The sequence below is a fragment of the Plectrocnemia conspersa genome, unplaced genomic scaffold, assembly GCF_051122295.1.
Source record: "Plectrocnemia conspersa isolate PC_06_02 unplaced genomic scaffold, ASM5112229v1 ptg000013l, whole genome shotgun sequence".
Classification (NCBI taxonomy): Eukaryota; Metazoa; Arthropoda; class Insecta; order Trichoptera; family Polycentropodidae; genus Plectrocnemia; species Plectrocnemia conspersa.
The window spans coordinates 29,367,290-29,391,673 of NW_028277177.1; the positions used below are offsets into that span (position 1 = coordinate 29,367,290).

Here is a 24,384-nt window from a genome sequence, read left to right on the forward strand (position 1 = left end):
ATGGGGGGTGAGTCTGTATTGATTACTATGATGTACACATACATACATACTATTGAAACATGCACTCAAATTTTTATATTGAAAATTTTATATTCTTATAAATAAATTATATACAAAAATAATTATTACAATAAATTAATGAAATAATCAATCACACACTTATAATTTAATCAAAAACACAAATCCTTCACTACCAAGTATAAGCTTTTTTCTCGTGGCAAAATCTCAAACTATCCAAGGTCTCCATGACCGAGGGATCGGACGAACAGAACATTTGCAATAGTTCCGAATTCAGTCCGCAGTCTGATAAGTTCTCTTGGTTGAATACGGTGGGTATATTGTTGGGCGGATTCTCTTTGGACTTTTCGTCTGCAATTTGAGTTATGCAATGTAAAACTATTTTTGATGCATCTTCGGAGTAAAGAAATAAATTTACCTTCAATGTTTAATTGCGCCGCTTTCGAGAACGGAATAGTCTGTTGCATGTTGGCGAAGGTTGCGCTGAATGAGTTGGAATTGCTTTGAAGCAGCGAGCAGAGCGAGTGTATGGTTGTCGGCAGTACGGGGCCCCGCAGTTCGATTGAGTAATATTTTCCGTCCTCCGAATGAACGACACTCTCACGGACCTATGAACAGATATTTCATAAAGATAAAATAACACAGCATATAATAGTTTCTCATTGGATATCGTCTATCCTATTTGTGTAAATTTGATTATTATTAAATACTTAGAATCTTCAAAATTTTGACATGGTCACTCATCTATAAATTTGTGATCAGTGGCGGTTTATTCCTATTTTAAATATTTTTATGTAACATAGTAAATTTTAGTTTACTAAGGATATTTTATCCAATCTTTAAGGTTTGGCTGCAACCCCTCTATTACGAATTCTTGTGGCGGTGACAAAATAATTGTTACAAAGTATAAAAGGAGTTTGAATTCAATGTTATTTTTCATGTCAGATATGCATATACAGTTAGAATTATACATCATTAGCAACTTGACCCCTTTGGTTACCGAATTATCAACTTTGGCGAAAATTGCTGGGTTCATTGAAGAAAGAATCAGATACATTATTAATAAGCTCTGGGGCATTTCTTCAGAAAAAAAAACATTTTAAACCACTTCCCGTTTGCTGTACTTTTTTTAAAAATAACTCGAAAATGTCTGACACGGATCCACCCTTTCCTATGCAGCCATTGTAAAACAATTAAAAAAAATTCAAATTTTAACAAAAAAATGCTGTTTTAATTTTTGAGATAATAATTCATATAATACAAATTTTTGAGTTAACTCGGGTATAACCGGTAATACACCAATATTTAGATAACAGTCCCAAAAGGCTCAACCACCAAAGGGTTAAAAAATATTGTTTCATTGGTTTAATTTGACTATTACTCTCAAACTAATTTATTGATTTACTGATGCTCATAGAATATCACTAACAATTCTGTAGTTTTTCTGCCATAAAGAAGAGATTATTTAATTCTTATGTTAAATTACAGATGCATTAGTTTTTCCCTAAAGATAAAGCGTCATCAGCTTTAAACAAATATCTGAAGATCATTTTCAATTGTACATATTAATTATTGTTAAATATATAATATAATTATTAATTTTGAACAAGGACGTGATTTCAGATTTTTTAAAAAGTTCAGTCAGTGGTTGTTTTTTTTTAATTTTTTATTTCATTAATATGCATAGTATTTCATTAAATGACATGCATTTTTGCCGTCGCAATGGAAACGCTCGGTTATGTAGCATTCATGTTTAAACTTTTTATAACAATATTATGATTTAAAATAAGTAAGAATCGAATTAAGCACATCTAAACTGAATTTTGACCAATAGGAGGGCAAAAAACAATTATCCCTTCTCAGAAGTCAAAAATTCTCAGCAAAAACAATAAAATAATTGCTTTTGACGCGAGTTTTTGACTTCTGAGAAGTGATAATTATTTTTGCGCCCTCCTATTGACCAAAATTCGGTTTGAATTCACTCCAATACTCTCATATCGGAATTCCGTAAGTAATATCAGTAATAATAGCTATTATATTCTTAAAACAGTGTAAAATCAAAGTGCAGACAAACTATGCAGCGAAATGCGACGCCTGTCTACTTTCCTTCTGCATACTTACTTTCCCCTGAGAGATGAGTTGGCTTAGTTTGTATTTTAGACTTTACCAAATGAAAGTTCTAAAACTATAATTAGTTGGGTTTGAACAGCAAATGGACGTTTCACAACTGTCAAATTACGTTTCAGACATTTTAAAGCAGTATATAATTTAACTAACGTCTGTTAAATTATATTTTCGTTAGTAGAAATATATATCTACTGGTGAAAATGTAATTTCACCGAAAAATACACATTCACTGTAACATTCAAATAAATAAATATAAGTTGCTTCCCCCTTAAATGACGTCCTGATTTTATACTAGAAAAAATAAAATTTTTGTTATATTGCTACAAATATTTGTGTAATTATTAATTTTCTTATCTAAAGAATACTCTGATTTAAAAATTTTTTGGACTTCATACATTTTATATTTAAAATAAAATTATATGGAGCAAAAATCTCGTGAATTTGCAAAAATATTGTAAATTAAAATCGCTTTTCTCGATGTTATTATTTTTTTATCTGAAAATATAATTATTTGTATTAATTTTAATACATGTAATCTATGCTTCAAGTTTGTGTAGAGGAAAAAGCTTTACAAGGTTAACCCCTTCCTGGTCATGGCCAAGTTAACTCGGAAATTTTAATTTTGTGAATTCTCATCTCATAAATCAGCAAATTTCTCAAGAAAAATATCATGGCTTTCTTTTGTTAAAAATTAAATTTTTACGAATATTCTTAAATGTTTTACAACCGCTGCATTTTTTTATATCACTGCATAGGAAAGGGTGGGTATGTACCGGATGTCTGAGTAATTTTAAAAAAAGTACTTAACTGGGAAGTGGTTAAATAAGTAAATTTATAATCTACTGTAAAAATAGATGCTTTTGAAAATATTCAGAAAACTAACCCATAAGTTTTAACAACCTTTTATGTGGTGGTATGAAAAACATACTCCTAACCAAGTAGGTCACCCTACCCTTCCTCCACCTCCATACCTTATTTATATAAAAAAAAAAAATTACCTTGAGAGCTTGCAACGTGCCGCCCTGAAAAGCAGTTGGAGATAATAACGTAGGCGGAATTCCTCCGAAGGTCCCCGTCAACGGGGTGCAAGACTTGCAGTTCAGCAAAAAGTTGAACAACGCTTGAGCGTCGACTCCTTGAATGCACACCAACGATTCTGTTGAATTATCTACGGAACTCTCAGTCGTCTGCTTCAACCGCATATGAGCATTGTTAATCTTTTTGATCTCGTCAGCGGCTACGCCTAAGCTCTGGAGCCACTCCTCAGACTCCATATCGTCTTCGTCCGCCGAATCGTCTTCGTTATTATCGCAATTGTCTGCATCTGGTGAATCCTTAGTGCTGGCGGTGTTATCGTCCATAGTGTCGTAGCAGCTATCTGCTGAAGTGTTATTCTTTGGTGTTTTTTCGTTGTCGGTAGATTTTCTTTTATTGTTTCTTTTTAATGGCATTGTGAATTCGATTTCTGTAATTATATAAATTCAATAATTGGCAATACATATATAAAATTGTAAATAAATATTGACCTTCTTGTTTTAGCGTTTGTCGAAGGCCTCGAGTTGTCGGAGTGAGAAACGCGCAAGTTTCGACGACGCCCCCGATGCCTGCAGCTCTAAATAGACACGTGAACGTATTCGCACACACGTAGAAATAAGGACATTGCCTCGTACGCACCAACTGTTTGAAATATATAATCGCATATGAAATGTCGTATTTTAAATCATACAATTAGTCGGTCATAAATATAATATTATTAAATATAAAAATAAATACTTTTCCACTAACTATTTCTTTTGGTATAGTGAAAATTTCGATGTATTTGTTAAAAATTAAACGACATTTCATAAAATAGGCTCACAATTAAATCACACCTGAAAAAGCGACCTGAAGCTCTCGGTCCACTCTTTATGAAGTGCGTCTTTCATTTCTTCGTTTGTTGCAATTATATTATTTTTCGACACTCGGCCCGTAGTCCTCGGGAAGAGACTCATCCATGGCAGCACGGGATGTTGCCAATATAAACAGTTTTGATGGAATCTGGCGTGATGGGATGTATCCAACGTGCTGGAGTTTGATGTATCCAGGCAGCGTACGAAACTTTAACATTTAAAAATTACATAATATTAAAACTAAAACTAATAAAGGAGGCTTTAAATTTAAACATTATATAAAATCTACGGATTATCAAGGTAATACCAAAGATATAATGTGTGAATGTTTCAACTGTCGACATTATTTTTCAATGTAATGATTCATATTATTAAAGAATAAAATACAATAATCTGTTTATTTATGTAATCAAAGATGTTGTTACCATTTTTCAGATAGCCGAATCAAACGCCTGAGATATTCGATGGAACCCTTTATACTTAAACTTAGCAATAAAAATCATCTGTCTACCTTGTTTCACTATCGGCAAATTTTAGATCAAATTACGTAAATTATTCGGGATCTTTATCACAAGTTTAATTAATTAATCTTTCATTATGTTTTTATTATTTATATCTTAACCTTTTGAGCGGTATCACCGTATATGCACAGTGGTCGATCTTTTACTGTTTTGAGGTGCCCCAGATAGTTATATATTTACATATAACTGAAGAAATAATTACATAAGAAATATTATATTTATGTAATAATTTTTTTAAATTTGATTTAATGTACATGATTTTTATAGAAAATAAATTAGAGTACGATATAAATGAACATGACAAAAAATATTTTATATTAACACTACCGATGGATCAAGTAATATCTACCAGCTTTGTCCGCTGCTGGTAATCCATGGGACAGGTAGTGACTACCTTTTAGAACTTCTGATGTTTATCGACGAGTTTGGTAGTATCTACCAGAAAAAACTAAAGCATTTTATGCTGACATCTATGAATCAATGTTAATACTAAGAAAAAAATATTTTAACGCATAATTATTTATTTTTATGCCGACTTCTATGTGAGGAACCATCAAAGAGTTCTTTTTTTATATATGAGATGATAGTATAATTTAATCGTAAATTATTTTTTTTACATCATAAATTATTCTCAAAGCTTTACATAGCTATAAACAAAAAAATTAACCCTTAGAAGACTGAAATATAATTTTATATATGATAATTATCAGAGTGTTTTAACTAAATTTCATTCGGAACCATTTTTTATTGCTTGTTCAGAAAAATGTATAAAAACATTAAAAAATCATAAAAACATGTGACAAGCTACATTAATATCATACTAAAGTTGAATTTTACTTTAGTTTATATTCAATGTGGATACACTACATTTTCGTGGAATAAGAATCAAAAAAGCTCAAAACCAGCATTTACAAGATATTTAGTTTCCTTGTAAGTATTTTTTTAAATTAAAAAAAAAATGTTCATGATTTTAATTTTGATCTTATACGACCTAAGATTGAAAACCACTGATAAAATAATTTTAGCATATGTACCAATACAATTCAGAAAATTTGATAAATTTTTGTTTTTAAATGTAAAAGTTATCATTTTTTTGTTATATCTCTGTTGCGCAGTTCTTGCGAAAAATCCCATTTTAGCAAATCACGCGGTGGAAAAACGACCCGTTAGTAAATTTTATAAAATATATTGAGAGCCACTGAATTGATATAAAAAAAAAATATACAACCATAAAAGCCTAGTTATAAAGTAGTAAAATAAATCAAAGCAATAAAACCTTGGGAATCACTGAATTATATATAATTTTACTTTAAGTGCAATATTAAATAAATAATTATAGGAAAATACATAAAATTAATTCACTCCCTGGTGTATACTAAAAAATTAACTCACTACTCAAAGGGTTAAGTGCACATGAACGGTTCTTCTTAATCCGCATCCTTCTTTATATATACATGCACACTCATTCGACTGCATTATTCAGAATCATACTATTGGTGACCTATTTTTGTTTTGTTTAGTAATTATTAAATTTGAGTGACCATCGTTTGACTAAAAGGAAACCATTTTATTAATAGCTATAATTCCTTTATGTTTTGATAGTAAATAAAATTTAGTTTTTGATCCCGATTATTCTTATAACACATAAATATGCTGAGAATGGCATAAAATAATTTGGTTATTGTGTTTACAAATGATGAGTCGTCAGTGAACCTACATTAAAGGCCTATCCAAACAGAGAACGAAGCGAAGGCGTGGCGAGGCGTTTTTATTTTGTAATACACCGAGTCCTTCGAGTCTCATTCATAAGATTCAATTATGCAGCCTATGATACTCTCCATAGTCTTCCCGGGTTTTATTTATGTCGTGTACCCAAATTCTTTGCCCTTTTTCTTATTTTTTAATAATAAAAGTCAAAAATAAAATATCGTCATGCCTTCGCTTCGCCGCAAAAACGCCGTGAAAATGCCTCGGAATACTTCACGTTCGCTTTCTGTGTGACGAAACTCGAAGGACTCGATATATTACAAAATAAAAACGCCTCGGAACGCTTCGCATTTGCTTTCTGTGTGACGAGACTCGAAGGACTCAGTGTATTACAAAATAAAAACGCCTCGCCACGCCTTCGCTTCGCTCTCTGTTTGGAAAGGCCTTTAGACCTTTGAACTGTTTAATACAGGTAAATTAAGTAATAAATAGGTAAATATTATTTTTAGTAGATTCATAAGCTCATTTTATTACAGACGAATGATAGTATTTCATGTATTAAAAGCAATATTGTATAATAATTTATATTATGATGGTTTATATAAGGATATATTTTAAATGTGTACCTAAAGATCGAATTAGAAGTTCAAAGATGTAAATCGACCTACACAATTATGGCAAATAAACGGAAATTTATAGTAGTATGCAAACCCAGATCAATAAACAGAAAATAATTGTCTATAGTGAAATGATAATTATTACTAAAAAATTGTACTGTTTTGAAGTAATACTTATTTACGAGACCTATTCCAATTATAAACTACAGTAGACCCTCCCAATAACACATTAAATTAGGGACATGCTATTCGAATGCCCGTTACTTTGTGTGAGCGAGCCAAAGGGAGGATATCTCACCACACGCACTTGATTCGTACGTACGTACGAGTACTTTCTAGTCTCCCAGCTATACGCACCTAAATAGCACATCTCAAATCTACCGTGTTATTAGGGGGGTCTACTGTATATAAAAAAATCTATAGTCATTGCTAGTTTCAATAAAATAAATCAGGATTGTATTTTTTTTTTATAAAGTAAGACAAAAGAAACAGTATTCTCAAACACACATTTTTAGAAAGAACAAAATAGTTTAAAATAGTGATAAAATGCATTTGTTAAATGCTGCCTACTGGCTGATTTTTAAACGGAGTAGTGTTATGTAATGTACACATTCTTATAAAAAGTATAGACAAATGACATAGTAATCATTAAACCATGAAAGTGATTTCTTCAATTGAAACATACCCGGTGATTCCTGATGCTTCTTCGCTGGCTTTTAATTTTTGATTCCAAGCAAAAGGCTTCGGAGACATCAGTCTGATCTTGGTCTTCAAAGTCCAATCGACCGGTAAGTATTTTTTATCATTGCATTCGACGATTTGATGCTAAAATAGCAATTCAAACATAATCTGACACGATTCTATGATGAAGAAATACCATCAAATAAATACCTGTTGTTCGGTCTGTTGTTTATTGATGTTATTCAATATGTTTGTAAAAGACATAGGAGCATTTGTCTCACTAGAGCCCTCGGCGCCTGTATTTTTATTAGATAAACCTAAAAGAGTGAATAAAGTGCTATCTGCAGATTCGTCCAATACGGTGCAATCTTTGTCATCTTTGCAAAATATCTTGTCATCTTTCTCAGCATAGTTTCTATAATAAAATTAGGCCATTACTCAAACGTATTTTATAACATATTCATTCCAAACGCTTACTTTGAAAATGGATTTTTTCTCTTCTCTGTTCCCAGTATTCTACTAAAGTTAAATTTAGTTTCTTTATTAAAAACTTTGTTTAAATTGGGACAACTGTGCGAAGGTTGCTTCATGCGTTCCTATTCATTAAATACATCGCAATTACAAACGAATTAATAGAATAACGTTCAATTAATAGTTAACCTGCAAAGCTCTCTTCTTCCTCTTCAATCTATGAAGAGCCATAACTTCGTCTGGCTTTTTCCATTTAGGTGAATTAGTAGCGTCACTTTTATTTATAGTGGTCATTTTAGCTATAAATTCACGTGTCACAATTTTAGCGGTTATCGCGGGAAAGCATCAGTCAGCTGAAGTTTCGAACCACTAGAGCTGCTTTTTTTTAAACTTTACTGAGGTCTTAACAACAGTTGTATTGACCTTCAGTAAAAAAAAGTAGTCAGCTTTATTTGCTATGTAATTTTGTTAGAGTTTTCAACCTGACGGTCTTCTGAGTTTTACAAAGCAAATAAAAAAATTAAAAATAGTGCTTGATATTAAGATTTGCACAATTTCGTAAAGAAATATAGCTTTGCTTCAATTTGACCGAAAAAAACTTAATTTCGTTCTGTTTTGTGGGAAAATTGCTGAGGGGAATACAGTAAACCTAGACGACACTCTGATAACACTGACGTGACAATGATAGAGGGTAACACATTCTTCGGTGGACCTTGACGGGAGTTTGACGAGCGGCGGTGCCTCGTCTGCCGATAACTCAGTATCATTTTAACATGTAACATAATTGTAAATCATATAACAATCCGTGTCTGATTGCCACCTATCACCATCCATTCGCCACACGATGTTTAGAAACTATAATAATTTGTACTAAGACGGCCTTCATAAACAATGTCACAGGTTTTTCGTATTTTTTTACTCCCCCCCTCCACCTCTCCTATGTTACAAGACGTCATTGAACCTACACTCCCATTTGTTTCACACTGTCACAATTTTACTGACCTAAGCCTGTTACCTAATTTATGGAAATTCATATAAAAATGCCGAATTAGTTTATTGTAATGATACACAAATTGGATATTATACCGATGTTAAAGTAATCAATATATACTTAAAAGCTATGACCAGCAAAGAAGACGCGTGGTGGAATTGTATATTCAATTTAATTGCCGTCAAAGATTACCATAAACTGACGTACGTAAATGAGCAATCGCAGAATCGGTGGTTGCTGATCGTCTCTTCTTTGCGATGGCTTTGTTTAGGTAGGCGAGAAAGTTGCAGCATAATCCGAGGAGTCGTAGAGGTAAGTCGGCGGTTTCGTGACGTTCTTTCGCAAGCTGAAGCCGAACTGTTCGCGTCGACATCAGGGAGAAACGGTGTCATTTGAGGGCTGGGGCAGAAAAAGCATTGATCCCCGAGCCAGATTGGTCCGTTGGCGTCACGTGTCATTAATACGCATTACGCACTAATACATATAATGAAATTAAAAAAAAAAAACAGTTTTTATGAAGCAAGATTTACATATAATTTTTCATTATTAGTTAATTATATTATGATGAAACATATTAATATTGATCAAAAAATATTTTATTTTTTCACGTATTGTATATAATACTAATATTTTTATTATTATAAGCATGACATAATACAATATAATCGAATTTTATTTTACTTTTTAAAATAGATTCATGGCCAGTGTTTGCGGCTTTATGCTCGAAGTGTTTAAAACAAGCTAGCTGTCAGTTGTGACGTGTGTGTTCGAAAACGTCAAGATGAGTTCTAAGACTAGTGCTTTGTCTTTGGAGTTTATTAGACAAAATTTAGTTCAACATGATCTTCAAATGAAAGCTTTAATTCAGGTAAATAAAATAAATTGTAAATGTAACCTCAAATTTATTAAGTATCACAACTAAGTAAATTACTTTCGATGTTAGGATATTCTTGCATGTAGACAGTCTTTAGAGGATCTGAATAGCTTAAACACGCAGGGAAGAGCCAAGTTATCAGATATACGAAAAGATATCGACGCTTTACATCAATATGCAAGAGACAACTCCGACTCAAAGTTAATGTCTGAAGTAGAATCACACAGATTGCAATTCACAAGGTATGCTTTAATTGTTAATAAATGTATTTATACTACATTCATTTATATATAAATTATTGCAGTTCATTACATACTTTTAAGAATGCAAATATCTCGAGCGTGTTTATAATACAGAAGAATTTAAAGGATGACTTATTAGGCGGCAGCTTAACTGACAATGAAATACGACAACGGAAGAAAACTGATAAATCTAGCTTAGTCAAAATGTCATCAGGTTAGTCCAATTATTATTGTATTTTATAGCAAAATATATGTGTAATTTTATATAATATTTATTTTTAGGCATAACCGATCAACTGTTATCGATCAGTAGACAACTATCAGATACCACTCAAAGAAGCGCTGAAACTTTAGACAGTCTCGTTAATTCCAGTTCCAATGTTAACGTAAATAGTTTTTAATTTTAAATGGAAGTTTAATTTAGTATTTATGATAATATTAAATATTTTTTACAGAGTACTAAAGAAGAATTGCAAAGTACGGCCGGAACTATTTCACAATCTGGAAAATTGTTGAAGAAATATGGAAGGCGAGAGTTTACCGATAAGATTGTAATATTCTTTGCATTCCTGTTTTTTGTTGCTTGTGTTTTTTATATTTTAAATAAAAGGTTGTTATAATTTATAAGGGAATATGATTTTTTGAAAGCAAATAAATTTATAGAAAATAAACCAATAATGCCGACATTGAGTATTGTTAGTTAAAATTTTTACTTTTTATTTATAATTATGGTTATAATGTATTATTATAAAATATTTATGTTAAATTATTACAATGCACATAATTATTTATTATAATATAATCTTTAATATAACAAGTATTTTTCATTTTATAATTCTGATTAAACTGTGGTATATAATATATTATAAATTTTTATAAATCATAACGTATTAATCTTAGTTTTGCAACACTTATTGATCTTACAGATTGTACTTTTAATTTAACACTGGTTCTAAAAAAGTATTGTTTTATTTATCGTTAATATTTTCAACAAAATGTAAGAATAAGAAAAAAATAATTAAAATACTATTAGTATTTAATTTTTGAACTGAACAAAACTATCTTAAAAATGTTATAAATACTTTTAAACAACTATCTCTGATTTCAGCTGTATAATTATTTTTCAATATCGTCTAGTTTTTTAGATATTAAACTCAAATATTCAAGTTTTAATTGCAATTTTATGATTGATTATAATATACCAGGTGTGCTTAACTTTTAAAGTGTATGCGCAATACTTTTCTATTTATATTATATTGGAATCTTGTAAGAACTTTACATTATTTATTACAAAATAATAAAAATTCATTACTATTTTTATAATTGAATAATCTCCTAAAAATGTCTGAGTACATTGAAGAAAATACAATAAAAATATGATATATTTAATATTATTTTTCATATTAGAATTAAAAAAAATGTTATTTGACATTGAGTTGCATCGACTATTATTAAAAAAATATTAATAATATTACAGCTATTAAGGTAATTTTCAATTAATCTTTTTTCATATTTTGATTTACTTAGTAACGTTCATATAAGAAATCATAATTCACACAAAAATATATTTAAAAAACTTGAGATTTACATATCGATATTTTTTTTTAAATTCACACCTATTTATGTACTTTCATGAATTGTAATTTTATTATCTGTAATTCTAAATCGTTCAATCTCTTTTGGAATAGATCCAATATGTATTATTATGTGTAATGCATAATTTGATATCCGTAATAGCTTCTGAGCGGGAACTGTGTAAAGGAGTGGTGCGCGGGAGTTCGTTCCTTGGAAATTTAGTCGCAATGGATCGTTTCATGGGGGAACAAATATCTGCATAAGACAGTTTTACAAAACAATGATTCTTATTCTTATATACTAAAATTAAGATAAGTTGATTGCAGTGTCAGAAAAACATATATTTGATCGCAATCGCTCTGTATAATACAATACTTATATCGTATAAGAACTATAGACCAGCGGTATAAGTCAGTGACTAATACCCGAAAGACCTGGGTTCAAATTCCATACAAACTTTTGTGTTTCCTATTTCGGTTTTATTGATTATTATATAATTATAATGCCGATCGACTTCACGGATTAGGTTTTCCTAGATTTTCTCTATCTCACAGAGGAATATCATGAATAATTAAAATATAATTGAGCTAGATCCTGCATCTATTAATTGCGGCTGTAATAATAGTTTATATTAAGTAGTTATTACCAAATAGTTTTATTGAATATGTTCATTCTGCTGTAACGCATTAGGGTAGCGCTCATCATGCTGTAGCGAAAGGTTAGCAATAAATAAGAGTGCTGATTTTGTAAAGGCATGTTAATTGCATTACTAACGCACAGTCAATAGATTTACAAATATAATATCTTATTTTTGAAAAGTATATATGTTTTTGTAGTTCAAATATGATTTAAAAATTTAAGGATATATTGTTTGATGGTTCATTTTTATTGTTTTAATCGGTCCCGGTCTTCTACTGTCATGTCGTAAAAAAGTAATCGTAAGCTCGATAATCCAACAAGAGTAACTAGTCCTGGGTTCTTGACCGCCCGTAACCTATAAATGTTTGATACCGAAAAAAACTACTAGCAAGTAACATTCGACGGAGTAGAACGTGACGAGTGAAAAATTCGCCAGGAAAAGAAGAAATTGCATTAAAAAATCGCACTAAAGATATAAATTCTGTAACCTAAACAGAATTGTTTATATTTATTTGTGGCAGAAGCTCCAATATAAAATAAAACGAAACAATTAGAATTTGTAATTTTAACTATTTCTAAAGTATTCTAATAAATTGTACACAATTATAAATAAGTGGAAATTGTATTTATTAGTTTTAAAACCATTTAATTACATTTTTTAATAGAAATAAATGATCATTTATTTTATAATATTAAACATTAAACGCCCCTGTGGACAATATAATTGACATATTAATTAATCGTATTGTGCAATGTTAAAACTGTATTATTTTGTTAATATGTTGAAAAATCTAACTTTCATTCAGGATAAGGTCGGAATAGCGCAGTCCAGACCGATAACTCAGAGGTTACTGGTTCAGATCCCCGCAGAAGACTTGAATTTCATTTATAAAAACAAGTTCAACTGCAAAATTAATCAATAAATATTGATTGTAAATTATAATACATTTATATGCTTATAATAAATTTTACAGTTGTCACCGACTTCCAGACTTTTAATCTGGTGGTTAAAACTTACTTGTAGGTATTCTTTATATCTGACTTACTTACCCCGTTGTAACGCATTGGGTTTATGCGTGTAAGTTCACAATGGAAAATTAAAAAATAACTGTTATTTCGATGAATTTATTTTGTTCAAACCAAAACCTTACTTAAACGAATATAATGGTTAATATGCTTAGGTTAGGTTTTGCTTTCAACAAAATAAATTCAGAAACGCGCGGATTATGAGTTGATAGGTTTCCCAAATGCGTCATGATGATCATCATATAAACAATTATTATACAGGAGTATAGCTACTTTAGTATCATTTGCGTGCGCCACTGCCGTTACCACGACTTGGGCCCTACGAGTCCAACCTCATGGGCGGGCACCCAGCTTTTGACAGCCGGATGAGTGAGAAAAAAATAATCAACAAGTGATTCACCGATGCAAATGTGACGTTTACATTTAGATCTAGATTCATATGGAATTTAAACCGTTACCTATTTCTACAACGGTAATATTGTTTCTTATATCATTTTGATGATAACCTCAAAGTCAATTTATGCTTGATTAATATCATTTTCCTGAATATATTACACGATTTTATGTAGTTCCTGAAATAAATATCACATTTATTTATGTATGAAGAACACCATTTTAATAAAATGTCAGTAAAACGTAACGTAAAATGAATTAATTATGCTTAGATTTTTAGTGTTAAGAATTTTATTGATTACTATAAGAACTAAGCGATCATTGTGCGAATCTTAAGTTTTGTAATTTACAGGTAAAATATAATAACACTCCAGATTTTGTTACAGAATTGTATTTAGATAAACAGCCGAATATTTTTTATAATGTAGATTTTTCCCAATATGGGTCACGTCTCGTTTTAATCATCTCATGCAAATGATCCTTCAGTATACGTATTAAATTTATGTTGCCAAAGATGAAAAACGTTCGAAGAAAAAAATTATCGCGCTGATATATCGGAGGAGATTTTTCACCGAAACGAGTCGGGAGAGTGTTCCGGGTTTGAAAGATTCTTGAGGTCGGGCACAGGGCCGGATTCGGGCGCTGGGAAAACAACACCCACCGGAAGACTTCTTCATAATGTTGAAACATTTTTATTTACAGAAGAAATTTCATTGTGAGTTTTATTTTTAGGGGTTAACGCACCCGCAGTCTCGCGCTGTCGGCGCGCGCCAGTCAATGTTGAGAATCTTTAACCAAGAAGTGTGATTTTTATTTTTGTAATTTAAGATAATATTCCTATTGTTGGACTGTCATTGTATTTTTAACGAGCAAGCGAAATTTTCATTTTTAATTAATAAACAAAATGATTCGATTGTAAAAATGGAAGTGGTTTGTATTTTAATAAATTATCTAATTATTTTTATTATTTTTTTATTAATAAAAATATAATGTATATATGTATATGTAAGTAATCATCAAGTATAGATATCATTTATTCAATTATATTTGAAACAAAAAAATATTTTTCTTAAATTGAAAATTCAAGAAAGGTGTAATTTTCGCCGCCAGCATGTACATAATGGCGAGTCTCCAACTCAACACGTGCGCGCGACCTTTTTTTATTCTATTAATAGAAATCAATATGAAAGGACATTAAAAAATTAGAAGCTTGTAAATAAAACACTTTTATGTAAGTGATCATCAATAAGTCATAGATATAATTTATAATATAATATTCAAAGCAAAAAAATTCTTCTTAAATTGAACAAATAAAGCTTATATTGCAATTAAAAATCGTCTAGTTGATATTATAGGCTACTTTTAAATGTGGATTTTAAAAAATATCATTATTGTACATTTTTTTTATTACAATATATAAAAAGAGAAATTAAGAACAGCAATAATCAGTTTTTTTAGGAATATTTCTTGCCTTAGCGTTAAATATTTCAATAAAAATAATAATAAATGGTCAGTTATTTTATCATTAAACGTCAGTAAATCTACGAAATGCAGATATTAACTACACTATCTAAACTTATTTATTTCTTCATTAAATAAATATTTACAAAAAAACATTTTGTGCTTGATTTATACAGATCATCGTTCTATTTTCAAAGTACCAAGCTTTGCTCCTAATTACTGACAATTTATTTATTGACTATTCGACTTACTAACTTTTTAATCAAATGACTTACTAAAAATCACACAAAATAACTTTCTAGTTATGAGGCCTAAGAGATAGATAGAGAAATATAGATGCTACAATCTACAGGGAAGTGATTTAAGATTTGTTTCAGTGGTCGTTTTTTTAACGTTTTTCACGGCAAAAGCAACAAAATCGTTCCGTTCATATTAAGACTTTCATAATAATAAGTAAGAATCAAATGAAGCATATTTAAACCGAATTTTGTCCAATAGAAAAGCGCAAAAAACAATTATTCCTTCTCAGAAGTCAAAAATCTACGTCAAAAGCATTAAAACCGTTTCGGCACCGTCGCAGTCAAAACGCTCGGTTATTTAACGCTTATATAATAATATTACAAATTAAATATAGCATATCAAAACCAAATTTTGACCAATAGGAGAGCGCAAAAAACAATTATCCCTTCTCAGAAGTTAAAAATCCACGTCAAAAACAATAAAATCGTGTCGTCGCCGTCGCAGTGGGAACGCTCGTTACCGAGCGTTCCCACTGCGACAGCGCCGACACGATTTTATTGCTTTTGACGTGAATTTTTGACTTCTGAGAAGTGATAATTGTTTTTACGCCCTCCTATTGACCAAAATTCGGTTTGAATACACTTTAACCAATGCCCTCATATCTAAAGTTTGTATTAATATTGATAAGGATAGACATAGTGTAATATCCAAGTGCAGACAAACTTTGGAGCAATATGCGTGATGCAAAGTCTGTATGTACTTCTTCTTCCACTTATTTTCCCTTGAGAAATGAGTTGGCTAATGAAAGTTCTAAAACTATATTTTTTCTGTTAATTCGTGTAGGTTAGGTTTGGGGTTTAACAGCAAATTTACGTTACAAATCTACTGGTAAAAATGTATTTGGACTTCACTAGTGAAAATTTGAAAAACTTTTATACATCGCATGTAATTAAATAATGATTAGTATGTAAATGTATATATTACTATTTATGGAAATGTTGAAACCGTATAATTTTACTAGCACCTGCCAGATAAATTATATTTTCACTGGTAGAAAAATATATCTATCGCTGAATGGAAAATATCATTGAAATGGAAAATATTTTCGTGATAGATTTGAGACTGTTTTATTATATTTTCTTTGAGGGATAACTCAAGAATTTATGGTTTATAATCAGAGACGTAATTTCAGATTTTACCAGGGGGTGGTGGGTGGTGGCAAAAGTTGCAAAGTCAGGGGTAATTTTTTTAATATTTCAATTTTATTATAATTTATGGTATTTCATTATGTAACATGCATTTTTCTGGACAAATTCAAGAGAGACAAGTCCCTGACTATCTAGTGGTGGATTTTATTTAACATTACTGGCATTTTATTCAATGTCCACGTTTGTAAAGTGACTGTAGCTGCATGCAACATATTATTATCATCTGTGGTGTACTTTTACGAGTTCATTTTATTAACCGACACTCGGATGAGCTCACAAGTTTCGGTCCCATTTTCAATACTCCCTCGCAGCTTCCGGCGACTGAGACTTTTGCTATAAAAATTCACACGAGAGTCTTATTCTTTTTACTCTCGCTTCAAATTCTTAAGGATATCCCGCTTGAGGTGGAAGCTCTTTACCTATTATGAACTCATTAATCATATTTAAGCCAGTTTAATACTATTGAAAAATCTCGGATATACAAATTTTGTGACATTGACATCATCGAAATTTCATCTAGATTGACATCTGAAATGTTTTTACCCAAATGCCTTGTGAAAAATAAGAATTGCATTTTTTTATGCGTTTCCATATTGCGTATACTAAAAGAAAGTCAACGATATTTTTAATGATACGATATTTACATAAATGTCATACTAAATCATGCAGAGGCATAATAATTAAGATCGAGTACCTATGATAACTTCTGTTTCTAGTTTAAATACCGGAATTAATGTTGCTTAGTTATTATATAGGCAGTATAAATCAACAATGTTTATTTATAATATACGTATAAGTAATTTGTGTACGAGTTAAATTATTAAATCTTAAATGTAGTTATTTATTATATAATTAAAGTAAAACTTTTTCGGGGGTGAAACCGCATTGACCGGTTTCGTATATTGATTCAGTGTAATTAAAAGCGTATTAAAACCAGAAACTGGTTCGACTAAAATTAGCCTGCAATTTAACGTCGTGGGCTACTTTTAAATGCGCCATATTATTTATTGTGTAAAATAACTTTCATATTTTTTTTGTTTTTATTGCTGTAAATTAAATATATCTATATGAAAAAATATATTTTTAATATATAAGATTATGAAAAAGCAGTATCAATTATATAATAAAAATATTACTTTTTGCCCTTACTATGTTCAGAAATCATAATAAGTAGGCAGCATTTAAACTTTTTAACTATTGCATTATTTTACTGATACTCACACATCAAAAATGGTGCAAATCGGTTTAGATGTGCTTTATTCAATTCTCACTTTTAATATTGTTATAAAAAGTCTTTTGAAATAAACGCTTGATAATCCAGGATTTTATTGGTTTTGACCTGGACTGGAAATTCACTATATGGCAACACTGAGCAGCAAAGAAAACACGACTAATTATCAGATAAATATGAGCAAATATTTTTAATAATTTTTAACGCCTAAATAAAACATTTCGCATTAAATATGATTTCAGAAAATAAATCGCAACGGTGGATAAATTATATATTTATTTGTAGCATAGAAAGGGTTAAATCGTACCTATTATTACTTATTCAAGAAATTATATTACGATATAAAAAATATATAAAGTGCCATTTTTGTCATGAGGCCCGGAATCATTGTTTTCCTAGGGTCCAAGTTCGCTCTCAACGTAAAGTATTTCGATTTCATTGAAATTTATGATCAACTATCAATAATATTTCTAAAAGCGTCCCTAAAGTTCTATCGACACAATATCTAATAACACTAAAAAATTGAAAGGATTCCAAAACGATATTGTGATAAATCTGTCTATTGTCACGTACGGTCTGTACCTAGCACTAATCAATTTTAAAATCTACCGGGGATTATGACTTAATAATTTTTTTTCTCACGCTCAGTGCGTCAAATTCACTTAAAGCTTTTAGAATCACATTGTTTTGGATTTACTTATGTACGGTGTGGATTTTCAGGATGATAAATCCGACATTACTGTCGATTTGCAACTAAAATAGTTCATAAACCACTGCATTTTAGATATAGCTCGTCGTAATTAGTCGTTTCAGCAAAGAGTGAGTGAGCATCACACCTCCCTCAGGCTAGTAATGTGTATAAAATCAGATAAACAGCGCCTAAATCAACAGATATTTGCTTTTGATAACATATCAATAATTTCTACTTGAGCTCCCCAATTTGGACACACGAGGGTTTGTACGAACACGAAACAAGATAAGACCCTGATCATCAACATATTAGATCAAGAAATTAGCCGCTTCCCTCTTCACGTTGACGTGAATGCATAGTTCAACCCGCTTTGCGGATGAATGTAGAGGATTTTGCGTATACATTTACATAATTATAACTTTACGTAAATGAGACTCAATTTTTGGTGCAAATAGCACTTATAGAAAAATAATTAATTGTATAAGATAACAACCCTGACACAGATTTCTGCACAAATAATGATTATAAATAAAAATAACATAATTTACAAAATATTTAAGTTTTTAAAAAAAAAAATGTATTGAATATGTATACTCGCATTTCACCACCAGCAATTAATTGCTAGCCGTTTATCGCCGTGTCAATCGATTACATAAGCAATTGACATATAACATACAGTTGATCAATAGCATATTTTATCGATAGGCTATACATATAATTTATATAAATTTATTGGTAATTTTTACTATATAGTTTTACTGATAAATGGCCAAGTTATTTAAAATTATATTCATAGTAAATAAAACTTCATTGTAACAGTTGCGAAACGTCTATTTGCTGTTAAGATTCAAATGAAAGTTGTCGAGCTTCTATTAGATTAGGTTATGTTATGCTAGGTTTGGGTTTGAACAACAAATTGACATTTTAGAACAACATGTTATTTAAGCCTATTATTTTTTTATCTTAATCAACTGATGAATAAGCGAGTTTAAATACACCTCATTGCTTCTAGTCGGTAAAAAATGCTAGCGATCATTTGTAGCATATGAATTGTTTATGCGATCAATTGAAGCGACGGTAAATTGCTAGCGATTAATTGCTGGCGATAAGTTTTTCTAGACTCAATGAATATATCTGTGATTATGTATTATGATTTTTATCATTATAATAAGGTCATTATATAATTTTTTGCAAATAGATTGATACAAAAACAAGTAGCATTGCATTTTTAGAATACTCATATGACTCTGTATTAGGTGATTATACAAGGTATAAAGAGCCCTCGAGCTTTTCAATTTATGAGCGTATCATATGAAAAATGCCAAAATATATTAGGCTTTATTGCATATGTTTTTTTATGTTGATGAAATTTGGATTCCTTTTGAACAAGGACAATCAAATTGATAACTATTTTTGTGTAATATATTAAAATAGAAATGGCGTTTTGGTTCTAAATTCTAGAATCTAGAATATTTCATGGAATGACATTTTTTATGTTAAATGGAAACCTATTAGTGTATACTTATGAACATAGAATTTTAACATAAAATTTAAGTATTTTATAACCCTCAAAAGAAACTATTGTTACTATTGAGATTTTATTAATATTATTAATAAACAGAAGAAACATTAATGGACAGAGATTACAACCTTGAGGGATTTTCAATGTGGCAATGTATTTAAAATGTATAATTAAAAAAATATAATCATTTTTGGGAAAACCCAAACTTGATCAAAAGCCTTTTCAAAATCAGTGTAGATGACATCTATCTGACTGCTTATATTAAGATTTTTCGTCATAAAATTGAAAAATTAGAACAGATTCGTTGCTACTGATCTTGATAAAAAAATTTCCATCGAGCAACAAATGGTGTTATGAATTATTTTGAGCTTGCGTAACATTGTGTAAACTTTAAAGTTCCAGACTATGTAAATTATTAGTATGTAGTAAATAATCTTACATCTATTCATTACATTGACTTATGGATGTAATGTATCAGACATAATGTTTTGGGAATACTGACAACTCATTTCTGACACTTCTTCAAAAAGTGTACGTGAGTGCGAGTTTCTGACTAGTGTAGATACGTTTGAATCAATGCGGCGTGGATAAAGGGGTGCCAAAATGTGTGCCATTTTTCCCACCCGCTTTTCACAGCGGCGCCAAACATTTTCGGTCCACTTTCCCCTTCTCGCAGTGCAGTTTGCAGTCGGCACACGGCTCGGTGCAGAACGCGCGCGCGTCGTGCGGCCACGACAAATTCTTGTTCACAACAATTACCGGAGTGTATGCGTCGTCGGTTCGTTCACCTCTTTGCTACAACTTTTTTCTCGGTAATGTCATAATTACAGCGCGACGAGCGCGAGCGGATGCTCCTCTTCTGCGAGTAGATAGCGCCTACGCGCCCGAATGAAGGAGCGCCTTTTATACGAGGTGCGACTGTACGCGTGAACATTATTCGCACGTTTTTTACGTTTGGCTCATTTATTTTTATGTTGATGGGAAGATGATTTAAATGAGAGTTATATTCATGATTTTATAAAAATGATTATTATGCAGTATAAAAAGGGAAATGGAGAATTTTCTCGATACGCGGCTTGATTAAATATTTTTACATAGTGAGACTCATAATATAAATATTATTATATTTTGTCATAGCATTAATCGGGGAAAAGTATTTTATTAAAAATATTATTTATACACAATATACAATTAAATTTAAAAATATAATTTTTATTTAAAAAAATATTTATTATTTTTTGTGCTATATTCAATACTGAATTAAATTTAAAAATATAAATGTTTGTGATACAATTCGAGTTTTATATGTTGGCAGCACTGTAAATCAGACAGCTGTCAATAATCACGCATATTCAAAGTGTCGAATGTTAGTTTGCAACAAGACATTTACGAAATGAATCGCTTAACCACCATTCAACGCTTTAAAATGGTTTATTTTATTTCACAGAAATAACAATTCTGTACGAACTGTATATAAAAATTTACGAAAAGATTATGGTCAATTTTATCGTCTTACTGAGCGAACATTTCGCAACATAGTGAAACATTTTTGAAAGAACTGGACGCGTTGAAGATAAAGTAAAACCTGTGGGTTATCGTGGCGTCCGTTCAGCCGATAATATTGCTGCTGTCAGTGAAAGTGTAGCTGAAGACCCGAAGCTTTTGCCGCATTTTGCAACTGAACTTACAGCTACACATGTGTAAAATTCAGATAATAAAAGAACTAAATCTCAGAGATCATGGATAGCAAATAATTTACGCGGATTGGGTGTTACAGCAGCAGGAATCTGAAGTTATTTTTCAAAGAAAATCTTATCTGAAAAGCACATTTCCACCTCTCTAGGTATGTTATTAAGCTAAATTGCCGCATATGGGGCGAGGAAAATTTTCATGTGATTTACAAGAGAGCATTACATGCCCAAAAATAAACTGTTTGGTGCGCATTGTGGTCAGGCGGCGTCATTAAGCCTTACTTTTTTAAAAACGACGAAGGTCGGATTGTAACAGTCAATGGTGAGCGCTATAAGCGCATGATAAGCAATTATTTTTGCCACTAAATCGAAGATATGGTTTCAACAACACGGCAAAAATTGCCACACCAGGTGCAACTTTAGATGTTTTGCGTGAACAGTTCCCAGATTGCATCATTTCACGTTTTGGTGATTTAGCGCGGCTGATTTTTTATGAGATTAAGTTAAGAATCGTGTCTACGCCGATAAACACGAAATGTTTCAGAACCTAAAAACCAACATCCGACAAATTACAGCTGAGATACCGCCCGAAATGTACGAAAAAGTCATCGATCAGCTGCTGAAAAGGTTTCAGATGCGGCTATTTATTTGATACTATTTTTAATTATTAATGAAATACATAAAATGTGCAATTATTAAAAAAAATTCGAATATATCCTTAAATTTTTGTGTTTTTTAAAAAGTTCAAACACTGAAGTTGGATCAACTTTTATAATAAGTAATTTTGGTTTATAATTTTTTTTTTTAATGTGCATAACACAATGCTGTGAGGGCGACAAAAAGAACATGCTTTATTTGTTATTAATTTTTTTACTCAGGAGCGTCATTTCAGCCTTTTAAAATCACTAGAATTAAGATCAGCTGCGATTGAATTAATTCAATTAATTTAAACACAGAATTTTGTCTAATTTATTGTATATACAATAGCTTATGTTTGGAACGAATTTTATACACGTAAAGATTAAATTAAATAACTAGAAATAAATTATTAGCGATAGAATTATTAAATTGATTGAAATAAAATCTTTGCGATTTGAAGCAATAAATACAAAAAAAAATTGCGACGCACACCTGTTTTTGGGGTAAGCCTTAAACGATATTAAAGAGTGGGCCTTTTTAACATTCTGTTTTGTTGAAGAAACGAATTCTGCGAATTTCGGTCATAGTGGAGACTACTGATAAATGTTCTATTCAAAGGCGTAAAATATATATTTTGTTGAAAAGAAGCGTCTCATTATAAGGATTATGGAGCCGCACTAGTCACTATGCTATATTGAAAAAAACGACTACCCGTGTTGCTCAAGTATACAAATTGTTTCACTCTGAGATTTTTTCAAATTTGAAACTGAAATTATATCACCCTATCTACTCTACCATACTGCCTAAGTTGTATTTTTTGTGGTAATGTTCTGTCACAATCACTAATTGATATAATTATTTGCGATTTGCAAAACATGTTTATTTTCCAAGCTGACGTGATGATCAAAGATTTTGACGGATTAGATCTACTTATAAAAAGTTACTATACAAAGGCCAATAATTTAGAGTATATAAGCGCGAATATAGTGCATGCACGACACTTCCTTTCGGAATATGCTTCCATCTGGAACTTTCACATTATAGTATATGACTTTCTTACTACTTCGCTTCCGACTTGTAAACTAGCATCAAGCGGAGCTACTTCAAGTACTGACAAATACCGAAAAAGCAGCAACTTTTCACCGCACGTCAAACCTACAACAGCTATCTGAATATATATAGATACGTCTGAAATCTAAGAATTCAACTCTATCTTCGAATAAGACTATAGAATGAAAATGTTTATTATTTATAAAATGCGTGCAGCTAATAAATAAATTTAGTCAAATTATTTTGTATATCTTTTCATTCGTGGCTAACTTAATACATTACACTGTGTGTATTAAATATTATAATATTTTTTGCTGTACTGAAAAATATGTATTTTAATTTTATAAAAAGAATCAGGAAAATTAAGCATAAAATTTTGCGCTTTATTGTAATTTTATGGCAATAGTCTGAATTTAAATTAACTTTGGGTCAAAATAAAAATCAAATCGCGGTCTGAATTTTATTAACAGTTTGGTTATAATTATATTATTCAGGGTCAGAATAAATATCAAATGGTTAGAATAAAAATTTGTTACGGTCGGAATAGAAATACAGGACGATCATGTGAATTAAAAATATATATTATGACAATTATATAACGTATATAAGAATTTATTAAGGTTATTAATTATTGTATAAGCTCTTACTATTTTTAATTATTTTTCAGAAACAATGATAATGTTTATGTATTATAAAAGGAAAAACTCACTTTTCGGCCTTGGAGCCCGTCGCCCGGAATTCAAAATTTGAAGATTTCATTACGAAGATTGTTTATCTAATTTAAATAATGTATTCTGCATTAAATCGAAAGCAATGATAATGTTTATGTATTATAAAAGGAAAAACTCACTTTTCGGTCTCGGAGCCCATCGCTGGGAAT

The 24,384-nt window shown here is 30.6% G+C and overlaps 2 protein-coding genes across 2 annotated transcripts; one reads left to right on the forward strand and one right to left on the reverse strand.

Annotated features, from left to right (window-relative positions):
• Positions 1-75: 75 nt before the first annotated feature.
• On the reverse strand, positions 76-8,451 carry hd (humpty dumpty). The gene is made up of 9 exons (XM_088203031.1): positions 8,221-8,451; positions 8,038-8,156; positions 7,771-7,975; positions 7,565-7,704; positions 4,017-4,242; positions 3,672-3,822; positions 3,144-3,610; positions 437-626; positions 76-369 (listed from the first exon to the last, which is right to left on the reverse strand). Exons 1-9 carry the CDS (start codon positions 8,323-8,325, stop codon positions 191-193), a joined length of 1,782 nt encoding a protein of 593 aa, XP_088059157.1. The 5' UTR covers positions 8,326-8,451; the 3' UTR covers positions 76-190.
• Positions 8,452-9,741: 1,290 nt separating this feature from the next.
• Positions 9,742-10,761, forward strand: Sec20 (vesicle transport protein Sec20). The gene is made up of 5 exons (XM_088202027.1): positions 9,742-9,890; positions 9,966-10,138; positions 10,201-10,352; positions 10,421-10,524; positions 10,594-10,761. The coding sequence occupies exons 1-5, from the start codon at positions 9,804-9,806 to the stop codon at positions 10,756-10,758; spliced, it is 681 nt and encodes a 226-aa protein (XP_088058153.1). The 5' UTR covers positions 9,742-9,803; the 3' UTR covers positions 10,759-10,761.
• The last annotated feature ends 13,623 nt before the right edge of the window (positions 10,762-24,384 follow it).